Consider the following 15,784-nt stretch of genomic DNA (forward strand, 5'->3'; position numbering starts at 1 on the left):
TAGACCGCATCAGTTCTAGTTTCTTAGATATGTTTATTATGATTTTTATGGGTGAGCAGATGGTGACTCGTATAGGGCATATGTTCTGTATCTCAAAAAATTGGGTAGAAAGAGGAAATCTGGTGTCATTTTTGGAATCCAACATATCAATTATACCCAGAAGTAAGTCTAATGTTTGAAGCCCCAAAATGTGTGTTGGCCAGTGTTGTTGAAGCTACAAAAGAATCCTCCTACTTCATCTTCCTATTAATAACCCATTTTATTCCAGTTGTGTTGTGTGCCATAAGAAAGGAAGAATCAAGCAAAAGGGATGCTGGGCGGGAAGCCCTTTAAATCTAGCAAAACAATCCAGCTTACTTTTCGCTTCCGGGTAGTCAGCACTTGGAATGGCTGGATCTGTTTGGAATCAGGATCCCAGGCCACAGCTTCTGCATCCAAGATACATGACTCTACAGTGCTCTTTTTTACCTGCAAAATCATGAGGGTTCAGGTTACCCAAGTTTCACTTTATCCCAAACTCTCTGCATAACAACTGCTTTCTACCAGAGAGAGGTCATCCTCAATTTTATCTATTCACAAATGACCCTATATTTCCAAAAGCCACTGTACCTTGGGGATACGGCTCACAATATCAGGGTATTTGGTTGTGTTGTTCTCTTGGTTCCGGCTGTAGATATGCACTTCCCCATTCTCCAGGATGTGGATCTGTGAAGAAGGAAAATCCACCCTTGAGACACAGGCTCCTTCTACACTGCCATATAAAATCCAGATGATCTACTCTGAACTGGATTATATGGCAGTGTAGACTCTTATAATCCAGTTCAGAGCAGATAATGTGGATTATCTGCTTTGATAATCTGGATATTTTTATTTATATTTATTTACTTCACTTGTATACTGCTTTTCTCACTCCAGTGGGAAACTCAAAGCGGTTTCCATGGCATTTATTTATGGCAAAATTGAATGCCTCACATATATTTGGAACCTAACATAATGGCGCTGCATGCAGTCATGCTGGCCACGAACCTGGAGGTGTCTATGGACAACTCTGGTTCCTTGGCTTAGGAATGGAGATGAGCACCAACCCCCAGTCGGACATCACTGGATTTAATGTCAGGGGAAACCCTTTACCTCTACCTAACATATAACAACAATAACTTAACTATCGATAAGATCATAAAAATATAACATCATTTAAGCATTAAAACATGGAGTTAAAAACATATTAATATTATCGTTAAAATAACATAATCCATTATATGGCAGCGTAGAATGGGACCCAGGTATAAAGTTGAAGGGAAGACCTACTCCAAGCATCCTTACCTGTGCTCGCTCCCCATCATATTTATATTCACAGGTAAAAGCGGCTTCTTCAAAACGCTTTAATACTTCTCCAATTCCTTTTGTTGGATGAGCCAACATAGGCTTCAAGGGGATTCCTGGGGGAGAAAATATGCACGGCTATCATTTGTATTAACTATTAATCTCTGCATCTCAAGAAATAGCTTCCTAAGATCTACAGAGATACTCGCAGAAACATCTCAGCAAGTAAGAGTCCAAATGTGGCAGGTTAAGGCCTAGAACCTCAATCAATGGCTGAGACTGGATGAGAGACTCTCCCCTGGGGACACAGAAGACTGGGCGGCTTGAAAGACACTAAACAGACTGTACTCTGGCACCACGAGAAGCAGAGCCTACCTTAAGAAATGGAATCTATAGCATGTGAGTGTGGAGAAGAGCAAACTACAGGCCAGCTATTACAATGCAGCCTGAGCCCTGCCATATGCACAATGGAGGACCTTCTTATAGTGACACCAGAGGCACTCCAAGTAGACAGCTTAGGGTCAAAGGAAATTTAACATAATGCCAAGTTTTTAACTTTGTTTGTGGGTTTTTTTTAAATACATTATAACTGTATTCTCAGAGATAAATAAATCTCTGTATCCCTAAAAATAAGACAACTGCTCCCAATTTAGGAAATTGAAGGATTACTTATACTGATTAGGAAGAAATGTGCAAGAAAAAAATCCCAACATTTCCTTACCATTTTCTATATCTCAGTAAAGAGTTTTCTAGTTTTTGAAATGCAAAATCTATATATTTACACACATACTGTCAGGATCACCATATGGCTGCTTCGGTTCTCTGCCATAAAGAAGGGAGGTGGAGGAGGGAGGCTGGGTACAGTTGGGGAAGGCAGTGTAGATATTGAAACTGCAGTTAACAGACTGTGGGCATAGTGTTTGGCCACTAGGGGGTGGATGGGAGCAGGGGCTGATATTTATACAGGAAGTTTGAGCAGGAAAACTTTAGAACTGTCTTTTTAGGTTTGTGGAATGAAGGAATAAATCAATTGTCTCCAGCGTTTTATTGTCGTGAGCTTGATTTTAACTCCAAGATCTTCCAGAATCTGACACATACTTTCAGTATATTGTATACATATATGTATCAAACACACACACACACACACACACACAACATTATCAAAACACATTTGATAATCTATATAAATAAAAATGTAATGTTAGTTTGTGGGATTAACATAACTCAAAAACCACTGGACGAATTGACACCAAATTTGGACAAGACACATATTAGGCTAACGAGTGTCCTTCATTTATAAAAACACTGAAAAACACAGTGGAAGAGACTTAAAAAGCCAAAAAATGTTAAAAAAATACGTTACAACGCATGCGCAAAGCTACATATGAACACATATTTATTTACACATACACAACACATACACACAGACTGGGCCACAGCAATGTGTGGCAGGGGATGGCTGGTCTATATAAATAAAAATGTAATGTTAGTTTGTGGGATTAACAAAACTCAAAAACCACTGGACAAATTGACATCAAGTTTGGACACAATACACCTATCAGGCCAACGGGTGACCATCACTCATAAAAACACTGAAAAACACAGTGGAAGAGACTTTAAAAGCCAAAAAACAAAACAAAAAATACATTACAATGCATGCGCAAAAACACACATATACACAAATATATACACACATATATACACACACAAATAACATATACACAAATTGGGCCACAGCAACGCGTGGCAGAGGACAGCTAGTGTACAATATAATTATGCATAAATATGTCAAATCTACATGTTTTATACCCAAGCCAACATCTGCATGTGGGCACACATCTGAATTATTGTGTAAAATAACAACACAAAGAAAAGGTGGATAATTAAGAAAAGGTAGTCACATAGTCATCTGTGACAAAGAAAAATCAGGCTTTATTGGAGCCTGTACTTTAAAATAAAGACTTATAAAAATGGATTTCTCTTTATAAAAAGAATTAAAGTCTGAGTTTTGTAGAAATCTGTGTTCTGTGCTAGATAATGTTTCATGTGTATAGGTTGCATTTACAGAACTACACAAGATAAATAGTTATAGGAAGCAGGGACTAGCATGGCATAAACAAGATACTCCTGTTGTATTGAATGCCATCCTTCTGAAGAAATACTGCAGGTACCTGGTGTGATTTTGCAATGCAGAGGCAGGCTCTTCACACCGTGCTCTAGGAGGACAGGCACAATGATGTCATAATTTGGCAGCTCACTGAAAAAAAACAAACAAGCAAGAATGAAGGGGAACAGCTTGATCTGGTCCTTCTAAGTGAGGAATGGGCAAAGTGTGGCTTGTGAACAACATGCCATTTTTGTGGTTTCCAGGAGTCAAAGAAATTGCCTCGTTCTAGGTCAGTGTTTCTCAACCTTCCCAATTCCGCGACCTCTTAATACACTTCCTCATGTTGTGGTGACCCCCAACCATAACATTATTTTTCTTGCTATTTTATAACTGTAATTTTGCTACTGTTATGAATCATAATGTAAATATCCAATATGCAAGATGTATTTTCATTCACTGGACCAAATTTGGCACAAATACCTGATATACCTAAATTTGAATACTGGTGGAGTTGGGGAGTTGATTTTGTCATTTGGGAGTTGTATTTGCTGGGATTTATAGTTCACCTACAATCAAAAGAGCATTATGAACTCCGCCAACAATGGAATTGAACCAAACTTGGCATACAGAACGCTCAGGACCAACAGAAAATACTGGAAGGGTTTGGTGGACATTGACCTTGAGTTTTGGAGTTGCAGTTCACCTACCTCCAGAGAGCAGTGTGGACTCAACAATGATGGATCTGGACCAAACTATCAGAGTGACACAAACTTGGCATGAATACTCAATATGTCCAAATGAGAACACTTGTGGAGTTTAGGGAAAATAGACCTCGACATTTGGAAGTTGCTGTTTCTGGGATTTATAGTTCACCTACAATCAAAGAGCCCCTTGAACCCCACCAATGATAGAATTGGGCCAAACTTCCCACATAGAACCCCCATGACCAACAGAAAATATTGGAGGGATTTGGGAGGAATTGACAGTGATTTAGGAGAGAGCACACCCTCCCCACTTGGAGTCTCAGAAACAGCCTTCCCCTTGGCTGAGAGGCCAGCCAATCACAGCAGGATTAGGGCTTTTGGTGGGAGGATTCGCCGTCTGCTTCCAAAAAGGAAGAGAAGGATAGGTGGAGAGATCTTCAGCCTTCTCTGTGAAAGGGGTTCCTAAGACCATCAGAAATATGTGTTTTCTGATAGTCTTTGGCGACCCCTCTGAAACCTCCCTCGTGCCCTCCCAGGGGTCCGAACCCCTAGATTGAGAAACACTGTTCTAGGGGACGTGGAAGTCATTTTACCATTTTTGCCTTCCTGGATCATTTCAGTCACAGGAAAATCCTTTTCCTAAAACAGGAAGTTCCCCTAGGTCTAAAAGGGGTCTAAAGAGGGCTTAGAGGGCATTTGGGGACAAAAATAATGTTTGGCAGGGACAGGTGACTGTCCGGTCCCCTGTAGAGTGTTAAAACAGCCCTCTAGACTTTCAGGGGTGGCTACCCGCATTCTAAGCCAAAGGCTCCCTGAACTGTGGGTACTTAGAAAATACAAATCCAAGTCGAGCTCTTAACAAATATCTGCCACTGCTCTCCTGCCTAGATCCACTCTGATAATGTTTCCTAAGGCTATCTATCTGATCACCTTGGCACGTCTTGAATTCAGATTAAGAAAGAGCTAGGCAAATGCATGGGGGCCCCTGGGGGTCAGCAGGTTAAACCACTGAGCTGCTGAACTTGTCAACCTAGCAGTTCAAAAACATGCAAATGTGAGTAGATCAATAGGTACCATTTTGGCAGGAAGGTAATGGCGCTCCATGCAGTCATGCTGGCCACATGACCTTGGAGGTGTCTACGGACAACATCAGCTCTTCAGCTTAGAAATTAAGATGAGCACCTCCCCCACCGAGTCAGACATGACTAGACTTAATGTCAGGAGAAACCTTTACCTAGGCAAATGCAGGAAAAAATGCAAATAGGACTTGTGCCTATTTTCCAAAGGGGAGGATATCGATAACAATCTAATAAATAGTGGGTATAAGAGCATTATTCCCTCCTCCTACCCACTGGAAGCTTGATCTAGCTGAAAAGATTCACATTTTCATGGCTGAATACAAGGTCAGATTTTCCTAAACTCACAAATTTATTTTCTCGGTCTAAGATAAGACTCCTGGTCACAAATAGGAAAACGTTAGCGCAGGTCATGAAGTAGGGAGTTACTCACCAGAAGGCTTGCTTAACAATCAAGGCTCTCTCATCTAGCCAGGATTTGCGGGCCTCTGCAGATTTGCCTTTTGAAGCATCCAGAATTTCTGGGGGAAATTCTATAGAAGGAGAAATATAGGCATAGCAGGTTGTTTACATATAAAGTGTCAGGGTCTCTGTGCGGCTAGGATATATAGATATTTTCTGCATTCAAATTTTCAGCTTAATACAGAATCTATTAATGAGTACCTCAGTTAATAATGAAAAAGGCACATTTTTAGCACCCGAGTTCGCTCAATATTAAGGAAGCTTAGAAATGCAAACTATAGAACCAGCATGGGTAGTAGTTTGAGTGCTGGACTATGGTTCTGAAAAGCAGGGCTTAAATCCTTGCTCAGGCATGGAATTCCACTGATGAATTTGGGAAGACACTCTCTCAGTCCCAGATGAGGGTAAAGGCAAATACCTTCTGTACAAATCTTGACAGGAACACTCCTTATGATCGTGGGCACATAACAGTAACAGAGCCTTTTACAGCTTTATATTTCTATTTCATAGCAACCACCCTCTCTTTCAGTAGAAAGTCTAGCAAATCTTAGTTTTCCCATCCTTCTTGCCCTCTTGGTTCTACGCATTCCACATTTTTCAGAAGCAAGTGACCTCTTGGCTTCATCATTTACTCACTTTGTCCTGGAGGAGTGAGTGATGCTGCCTGGGCCAGAGCTGACAGGACAGATTGTTCTGCTAAACCAATCCGCAGCTTCCCTTCCAATGATCTGAAATAAAAGAAAAACAAAACAAAAAACCCTGAAAAGCCCACCTCATTTCATGGACAGAGTTGACAATTAGGGAAAACGGAGTCTTAGAGTTGGAAGTGGCCTCATGTGCCATTTAGTCCAATGTGAATGAGGAGGAGAGCAAACCACAGACTACCTACTACAATACAGCCCAAGCCCTCCCACATACAAAATGGTGGACCTTCTTACAGTGACACCAGGAGCACCCCAAGTGGCCAGCTTCTGGTCAAAGGAAATGTAGCATAATGCCAAGTTTTTAACTTTGTTTGTGTTTTAAATACATGTTAACTGTACCCTCAATTAGCTTCTGACCTGATAAATAAATACATCATCCTTTGAACCTGGCTCCTTCTTAAAATCAGAGGTCTAGAATTGAACATAATAGTCCAGATGGGGCCTGATTAGTACAGAATAGAATCATAGAATAATAGAATCAAAGAGTTGGAAGAGACCTCATGGGCCATCCAGTCCAACCCCCTGCCAAGAAGCAGGAATATTGCATTCAAATCACCCCTGACAGATGGCCATCCAGCCTCTGTTTAAAAGCTTCCAAAGGAGCCTCCACCGCACTCCGGGGCAGAGAGTTCCACTGCTGAACGGCTCTCACAGTCAGGAAGTTCTTCCTAATGTTCAGATGGAATCTCCTCTCTTGTAGTTTGAAGCCATTGTTCCGCGTCCTAGTCTCCAGGGAAGCAGAAAACAAGCTTGCTCCCCCCTCCCTGTGGCTTCCTCTCACATATTTATACATGGCTATCATATCTCCTCTCAGCCTTCTCTTCTTCAGGCTAAACATGCCCAGCTCCTTAAGCCGCTCCTCATAGGGCTTGTTCTCCAGACCCTTGATCTATTTCTATTGATCTATTGAATATTGTAGGTCTATTACTTGACCTGGAAACTGTGCTTCTATTAATGCAGACTAAAATACGATTTGCCTTCCTTACTGCAGGGATGTAGAAGCCATAACCATAACAATTTACTCTTAGGAAGTCTGTGAAGATGGGAAGGTATCTAAGAATCTAAATGGAATTGTTGAGGGGGAAAAAAGAAGAAGGGACACAGTTAACAACAGTAGGGTTCTACTTACCGAGCAATGTAGCGAGCCTCTGAGTGGCGGCAAGCAACAAACAAGGACTTGATTATATCGATTTTCTTGTTCATGGCCTGAAATGGAAAGAAATGGAAATGCATGTCATCTATATTCTTAGGGGCTAGGGAGATGGAAGAATAATCTAAAGCGTTCTTTTTTGAAGAGTTAGATAAAGATAGCAACAACACTCACAACAAAGATTTTCCCAAATATATATGACATTCTCAGGGGGTTCAATAATTCTGTCCTCTACTGTTCTAATGGTAGCACAGAGCTCTCCAATGGTCAGCAGGAGAGGGTCAATGTTGTGAGAAGAACCGAAACTCAGAACTATCAACTTCAGCTTGATTTGGCCATCTCTGTACTAATATAAAATTAAACAATATTGAAAAGATGTCTGATATGTTGTACCAAGTAGACGGCAACATTAATGTTGCTGCAATTGGAAAAAAACCCCATGATGCTTGCCTGACCCTAGCCTTGCCCTGTTCCCTGACATCCCAATGGCACCCTCATGACTCTGCTCTCTGACCTTCAATGCCCACTCACCCATTACTTACAGAGCTTCCCATCATGCGACCAATTGCTTGCAGTTTGCCAAAAACTGCAGCAGCACCAAGCTTCGGTGGGGCAAACATGGTGCCTTGTGTGGTGCGGCTACTTTCAGCAACTAATCCCAGATCTCCTTTCTCAGCTGCCTCCGCCTTGATCTGATCTAGCTGCCGACCTGAAGAAAGATCAAATAGTTATCAACCTCAAAAATGTAATGCTTTCCTTGACTATGACTTTCTAAAAGCCGAGGCACCCATTTAAAAGTACCATATATACTCGAGTATAAGCTGACCTGAATATAAGCTGAGGCACCTAATTTTACCACAAAATCTGGGAAAGCTTATTCCCTCGAGTATAAGACGAAGGTGAAAAATGCAGCAGCTACTGGTAAATTTCAATAATAAAAATAAAAACAGATACCAAGAAAATAATATTAATTGAGGCATCAGTACATTAAATGTTTTTGAATATTTAATATTTTGAATATTAAAACTGTAATTTAAGATAACTGTCCAACTATGTTTACCTATATACTCAAGTATAAGCCGACCCGAATATAAGCTGACTCGAATATAAGCCAACCAGGACCCTCATCTGAGTATAAGCTTCAGCCCTAAAAAGGGATGAAAAACTCAGTTTATACTTGAGTAGAGGAAGTCATAGGGAGGACAGACCAGGCTTGTTTTCTGCTGCCCTGGAGATTAGGATGCAGAACAATGGCTTCAAACTACAGGAAAGGAGATTTCACCTGAACAGTAGGAAGAACTTCCTGACTGTGAGAGTTGTTCAGAAGTGAAACTCTCTGCCCTAGAGTGTGGTGGAAGCTCCTTCTTTGGAGACTTTTAAGCAGAGGCTGGATGGCCATTTGTTGGGGGTGCTTTGAATACCACTTTCCTGTTTCTTGGCAGGGATTTGGACTGGATGGCCCACACGGCCTCTTCCAACTCAATGATTCTAAGATTCTATGAATATATGTGGTAATATATGCAAATTCTCTCAGTTGTCATACGTTGCAACTGCCTTGACAGATGGCTGGATGGCCATCTGTCAGGGGTGCTTTGAATGCCACTTTCCTGTTTCTTGGCAGGGGGTTGGACTGGATGGCCCAATGGCCCATGAGGTCTCTTCTAGCTCCATGATTCTATACCCAAAAGTATCTCAAACCTACCTGTGGCCTGAGCCAAAGCTTTCATGAGGATGGTTTTGCCAATACCCAGTTCTAGACCCTCGTAAGCTGGGCCTAGCCGATTCAGACAAAGGTAGACGCAGGGCAGCAGGTCTTCAGGAGTTAAGGCAATCACTGAGCGAAAGAGATTGCTCAAAGTTTCTATAATTTTCAACCTGGGAACAGAGAGCAACAGGGTACTGTCTGGGTTGGGGATCAGAATTGAGTGCTACTGGTTTCCCCTTTCCATTCTATTGGTTCTATTCAGTCATCTTACCGGGCAGACTCCTGTTCAATCCACTCAAAGGTACGAGCCACAGCCAGGTATGGTACTCTGTCAGAATGAAAATTATTCAGAAGCATTAGACCAAGGCACCCAGATCAGTAGAGGTAAAATAGAGCCATTGTCACTCCTTATGTTGACTTGTTTTGAGAGAAGAGTGCTATGACAGAATCAGAAGACTGGATTCTGATGCTCCAGTCTTCTGAGCAATCTGATGCTCAAAAGTTGGGAACAATATCCACCCATTCTCAACATTACCAAATCAATCAACTCAAGAGAGTAGAATGGCATCAGCAACGATCAGATCAAAACAGTACTGTATTGTAAAAAGGCATTTTTGACTATCATAAGTAAAGCTGCTCCACAGACCTATTAAGTAAAAGTAAATGTTTCCCCTTGACATTAAGTCCAGTCGTGTCTGACTGGAAATTGGTGCTCATCTCCATTTCTAAGCTGAAGAGCTGGTGTTGTCCATAGACACCTCAAAGGTCATGTGGCCAGCATGACTGCATGGAGAGCAGTTACTGTCCTGCTGAAGGGGTACCTAGTAATCTACTCACATTTGCACATTTGAACAGCTATGTTGGCAGAAGCTAGGCCTAATAGTGTGAACTCACCCCGCTCCCTGGATTCAAATCATCGACCTTTTGGTCAGCAAGTTCAGCAGCTCAGCAGTTTAACCTGCTGCACCACCAGGGGCTCTTTCACAGACCAATTAGTCACCCACAAATAACAAATAAAGCATAGCAATGCAGACTCTTTCCTTATGATAGAAATCAAACTAAGGATTGGTTTCAGAGCCATTATACTATAGTGAAGCTTAGGATGAGGCTGATTTCCAAATAGTTAAGTCAACACATCTATGTCCTGTTGTACTGGGATAAAACAGGCATGAACATAAAGAGAGGACAGAAGTAAGGGTTGAGCTCAACAACTTTTTTCAATAGAAAACTCCACATCAGTAGCATTCACCTCTGACCAGGACCCCAACAAGCATCATGGATAGGATGATAGTTGCTCTTTGCCGAGTTGTACTCTGAAGGCTCAAGTGTGGGAGAGGGCTTTGGAGAACTGAAAAAGCAGGAAAGATAGATGGACTTAGTTTGAGAGTACCCACCATGCATGTTTTCAGGCAGCATAACAAGTAAAGACATTAACATTACTGATCCACGTGTTTAAAAGAATCTGCCTCTTGCTATGTATCCTGTTGTAAGTCCTTTGGAGCACATCGGTCTCAGTACAGCAGTAAGGGCACAAAAAGTTCCGTTTCAATGTCCTAACAGCTGGTAAACTGGCTGGGATTTTTGGGAGTTGTAGGCCAAAACACCTGGGGACCCACAGACTGAGAACTACGGCTCTAAATACTACTGTTCAGAGAATTTGGTGACATGCAATGCAAACATAGGACAAGCTGCTTCCCATCCCATCCTCTGAATTGCACAAAACACTTACTCTTTAGCCACACTGTTCGACTCATGTTTTTTGCCTTCATTTTGACTCTTTGCTGGAGTCACATTTTTTTCCGAGACAGGTTCCTGCTTTTTGTCTGCTTTCACAGAGGTTTTCCTGGGGGCTGAAAAGAAGAAAAAAGACAAATGTGACACTATCCCTATATGGGCTGAAATACAATTATTTTGGATTGATGGTTCGTTCATGTATGAGAGTTATCTCAAAGTAAGAGGCACTTGCACAAAGCCTAATTTTGAAAAATACTGTTTCCAGTACTTTAAATATCACTCATAGTATTAAAGGGAAAGACGGATGATCATCTCTTGGCCCACACAACATACTGATGTCGCAGCATCTGCTCTCTTTATGATATGGGATATTGGCATAGAGGGCATTGTCAGAAATAAAAATTAGTTAATTAAAATACCTAGTTAAAAATTAACTAGGTATTTTAATTACAAAAATGTGAGTCAAGCACTGAAAGGGTTAAATGGATACAATGACTCAGCAAAAGTTCAATATAAACAGTGTGCCTGTAGCTTAGTAGCTTCAGTCTGTGAGAGGTCTCTGTGAAAGAAGGGCCTCAGTGTTAGCTCGCCTCCGTGTGAGAGAGTTCTCAATGGGAGAGAGCCCTCAATGGAAGAAAGGTGTCAGGGTGTGGTAGGCCTCAGTGTTAGTAGGCCTCGGTGTGAGAGAAGCTTCAGTGAGAGAAGCCCCGATTGAAGGCCATTGTGTGTGAAGGCTGCTGTGTGTAAAGCTACCATGTGAAGCTCCTGTGTAAGTTCAGTGTAAGAAAAGGCTCTGTAAGAGCGAAGCCCTGCGTGGAAGCAAAGAAGGAAGCATAAAGAACTTTGTTTATGTCATGGAAACTTTGTTTTTGTAAACAGTGTAACCATATTATTTTGCTATAAAGAAAAGCCTCCTAAGGAAGAGATAACATTGGTCTGTGTGTTTTTGTTCTTTTTATCACTTTTGGCTACTGGTGCTGGGTCGCGTTGCTGCTAATAAGTTACTCTGCTACACCTTCATGGGGAGGGTCTTTTGTTAATCAGCCCACTCGTCCAACTGGCATCTTTTTTTTCACAGAAGAACACCTTCCACAATTCTAAATCAAATTTTGATTTAGTCATATTGACTAATGGTATTATTAAAGGTGTGTGTGTGCACCTTTATGTTATCCCATCAAACATGTGCAACGGTGGCCATTTTCCTACACTGCATTTTCAGTGTGGTCTGTGAGACACACTTATTCCCATACAAATGTGTCTACCACATGCACGCTATATGCCTGCGAAACGTGGACTGTCTACAGACATCACATGCAACTCCTGGAACGATTCCACCAGCACTGCCTCCAGAAAATTCTGCAAATCTCTTGGGAAGACAAGTGGACAAATGCCAGCGTGCTGGAAGAAGCATTCTGGAAGAAGCGTGCTGGAAGACCACCAGCATTGAAGCGATGGTCCTGCGTCATCAACTCCGCTAGACCGGCCATATTGTCCGGATGCCTGACCACCGTCTCCCAAAGCAGTTGCTCTACTCCGAACTCAAGAACAGAAAACGGAATGTTGACGGGCAGGAAAAGAGATTTAAAGATGGGCTCAATGCCAACCTTAAAAACTCTGGCATAGACACTGAGAACTGGGAAGCCCTGCCCCTTGAGTGCTCCAGCTAGAGGTCAGCTGTGACCAGCAGTGCTGTAGAATTTGAAGAGGCACAAATGAAGGGTGAAAAAGAGAAACGTGTCAAGAGGAAAGCGTGTCAAGCTCAACCGAGACTGCCTTCCACCTGCAATGTCCTCACTGCAGAAGAAGATGTAGATCAAGAATAGGGCTCCACAGTCACCTACGGACCCACAAGAATACCGATCCTGGAAGACTATCCTACTCGGCCAATGAGGGATTGCCTAAGTAAGTAAGTAAGTAACTAAGTGCACCTTTATGTTATCCCATCAAACATGTGTAACTGTGGCCATTTTCCTACACTGCATTCCCAGTGTGGTCAGTGAGATGAGCATATTCCCATACAAATGGGTCTACCACATGCTCACCAAAAAAGCTAGAGATGGCCTTGCTGGGTGGCTTAGAGGATGCAAGCGTCTTCTCTTCTTCTGCTTCTGTCTCTTCTTCACACTCTACTGATTTTGGATCCTCTTCTTTCTTGACCTTCACTTCTTCCACTTCCATGGGTTTTGCGTCCGCCTCTCCATGTGAACCTATAAAAGATGCAGGATCCATATGTCCAAAGGACTTTTAAACTGCCCAACTCAGTCTTGGAGTCACAGGAAGATTTTGACATCTCCAGACATTGAAGTATATATCACAATGGAACAAGAGTACTGGGAACAATGAGCTTGAAAGATCCAGAGATGTTTGCTTCTGAAACATGTGTTTCCCTTCTCCAGACCTCAACAAAGCCAATTGAAAACACTCACCATCTCCATCATCATCTCCTTTCTGCCTCTTGGCACTGAGAACCTCCTGAGAGTTATTATGACTGTTGACTTCTTCCTCTGCTTTACGTTTAGGGACCTGCTTGCGAGCTGAAAAGAAGAGACAAAATGACATCATATTACTTAATGAATAATTTCAAAGAATAGCAATTTAAATTATCTATAGCAGTGGAACTATACCAAAAGGAACAGATGTGAGCAACTGAAACAGAACTGCTGGAAAATATTTCTCCCTGCTGTCTCCCTACCCTCCCAAATGAGTTATAATTTAAGATTAAGTTTTGACTGATATTTTGGCAGTTCCTTCACTTCATTTTTGGGTGGATGGGGGAGTGTTGTGATAGACAAATAAAGACAGCCATTACAGATCTGTGAACTTTTATAGTGGTTTGGACACTTTGGAAATAATTTTCACTCATTTAAAAAAACCCGAGACAGGGATTTCAAACTTTTGGGGAAAGCTGAGGGCATGAAAAGGAACTGGAGGTTGCATGGCACCTGAAGGCCACGTTTTGTCCACCTCTACATCACAAACTCACATGTAAGAAGGATTGACAATTACCAGTTTTGCGTCGTGGGATGCTAGATGGTGAGGTTGAATTAGATGCAGCTGGGCTGGTACTTGGGGAGATTTTCTCAACAGGTTTACTTTGCTCAGGAACACAGACTGATTCCTAGAGAGGAAGAGCTATTATGTGAAAAGGTCTAGTGCACAGAAGGAACTATGTCAAATTAAGGTATCATATTCTTGAGGCTGGAGAGAGCAAAAAACCAAAACAAACAAACAAAAAAACAACTGGGGATGATTATCTTCTGCCAGAACTTGCCATGTTTGTAGCCCTCCATAATAATGCTAAACATAACACTGACACACCTTACTGATGTATTGATGGTGAATGGCATAGCACAGCAGTAGAGTACATAGTGTAGAAACATTCCAGCATAGCATAGAAGCATTTTGCTGAACAGTCTAACACAGGCATGGGCAAACTTTGGCCCTGCAGGTGTTTTGGACTTCAACTCCCACAATTCCTAACAGCCTCAGGCCCCTTCCTTTTCCCTTCAGCTGCTGAAGCGGCTGAAGGGGAAAAGGAAGGGGATGAGGCTGTTAGGAATTGTGGGAGTTGAAGTCCAAAACACCTGCAGGGCCAAAGTTTGCCCATGCCTAGTCTAGCATTTCCTAACAGCCAATGGGCAAACTGTTTCCCCAAACCTTTTCAACCCAGACTATCCCCAGAAATCAAATTCAGCCCCTATTACTGGCTATATGGACTGGGATGCACTCTCAGCAGATGAAGCTAATGAAATACAAACTCCTAAAGGTTATATAATACAGAAGCAAACAAAGAAAATACATATGCACCAGTGTGACCTATCTCTGCTCCATTAACGATGTCTACTGTGCAGGTATGCTGGAAACAGAGGAAAATAAACTTCCCTAAGATATCCATCTTTCCTGTGTTTTCCCAGTCTTTGGCTGCCAAGCTAAAGCACTAAGTATCAAGCAAGGTCTCTAATATACATTGACTCTTTCATGCCGTATACCTGCTGGCAGAGCAAAAATACTATAAGGACACTTGATGTAGTTTCTACAAACTGGGAACAGAGCAACCCTTTAACCCACAATCCTGAATTAGGGCACTGTGAATAGACCATATTGTTGGGCACAAAAATAACACAGAAATAAGAAAATCCGAATTACACAACGGAAAGGAACACAGACATGAGAAAATCAGCATTACACAATAGAAAGACAGGATGGATGCAAGCATAGTTTATTAAAGAAAGATCTGGAAATGGGGGAAATAGTCCTACCTGCTTGCTCTCATCAGACTGAGTATCCTTTTCTTCTGATTTCACAGAATTGTCTTCAACTTTTTTGGCTGCTGGATTCTCTGGGATGTCTGCACAGAGTGCTGTACCATTTACTGGCTTTTCGGAGTTTACTGGTTTCCTAAAAAGGAGGAGAGCGCTTAGCAACAGAGCTATTGGATCCCAGTCCAAACACCTCATGGAAGGGAATATGACTTTCCCCATACACATTTTATGTTTACAGGTACACTGTGAGTTAATGATGGATTGAAACACAAATAAATATGGATTGAAATTCTTCTGTGAACTTTGTCGCAAACTGCAGGTCTGAATGTGCCCCCTCCAAAATGTTTGCACACTACACTAATGATTCCAACATACTGACTCTTGGTGTATGTATATAAAAGCCATCCTTAATGCAATTTATTTGCACTAGAATGCATCTGAAGCTTGTTCTTCATTTGCCATCAACAGAGAACATTGTCAAAAATCAAACTTTAGTAGTGTTTTTAGGTAGCAAATTGGCTTCAGGCAGAATGAAGAAACTGTACTAGAAACTGTAA

The 15,784-nt window shown here is 41.8% G+C and overlaps 1 protein-coding gene across 1 annotated transcript in view; it reads right to left on the minus strand.

The window, feature by feature from the left end:
• Window positions 1-15,784, minus strand: part of LIG1 (DNA ligase 1) — a 30,517-nt gene that overhangs the window by 11,272 nt on the left and 3,461 nt on the right. Inside the window, exons 4-19 of the mRNA XM_060780615.2 lie at window positions 15,225-15,363; window positions 13,972-14,083; window positions 13,392-13,499; window positions 13,008-13,172; window positions 10,961-11,081; window positions 10,481-10,579; window positions 9,503-9,559; window positions 9,229-9,401; window positions 8,069-8,235; window positions 7,506-7,582; window positions 6,309-6,400; window positions 5,644-5,743; window positions 3,495-3,580; window positions 1,324-1,439; window positions 610-705; window positions 358-468 (exon numbers count right to left, since the gene is read on the minus strand). Of these exons, the coding sequence (XP_060636598.2) occupies window positions 358-468; window positions 610-705; window positions 1,324-1,439; window positions 3,495-3,580; window positions 5,644-5,743; window positions 6,309-6,400; window positions 7,506-7,582; window positions 8,069-8,235; window positions 9,229-9,401; window positions 9,503-9,559; window positions 10,481-10,579; window positions 10,961-11,081; window positions 13,008-13,172; window positions 13,392-13,499; window positions 13,972-14,083; window positions 15,225-15,363 (1,819 nt within the window). The remainder of the gene's footprint in view (window positions 1-357; window positions 469-609; window positions 706-1,323; window positions 1,440-3,494; window positions 3,581-5,643; window positions 5,744-6,308; window positions 6,401-7,505; window positions 7,583-8,068; window positions 8,236-9,228; window positions 9,402-9,502; window positions 9,560-10,480; window positions 10,580-10,960; window positions 11,082-13,007; window positions 13,173-13,391; window positions 13,500-13,971; window positions 14,084-15,224; window positions 15,364-15,784) is intronic.

Source organism: Anolis sagrei, chromosome 6 (genome assembly GCF_037176765.1).
Source record: "Anolis sagrei isolate rAnoSag1 chromosome 6, rAnoSag1.mat, whole genome shotgun sequence".
NCBI lineage: Eukaryota > Metazoa > Chordata > Lepidosauria > Squamata > Dactyloidae > Anolis > Anolis sagrei.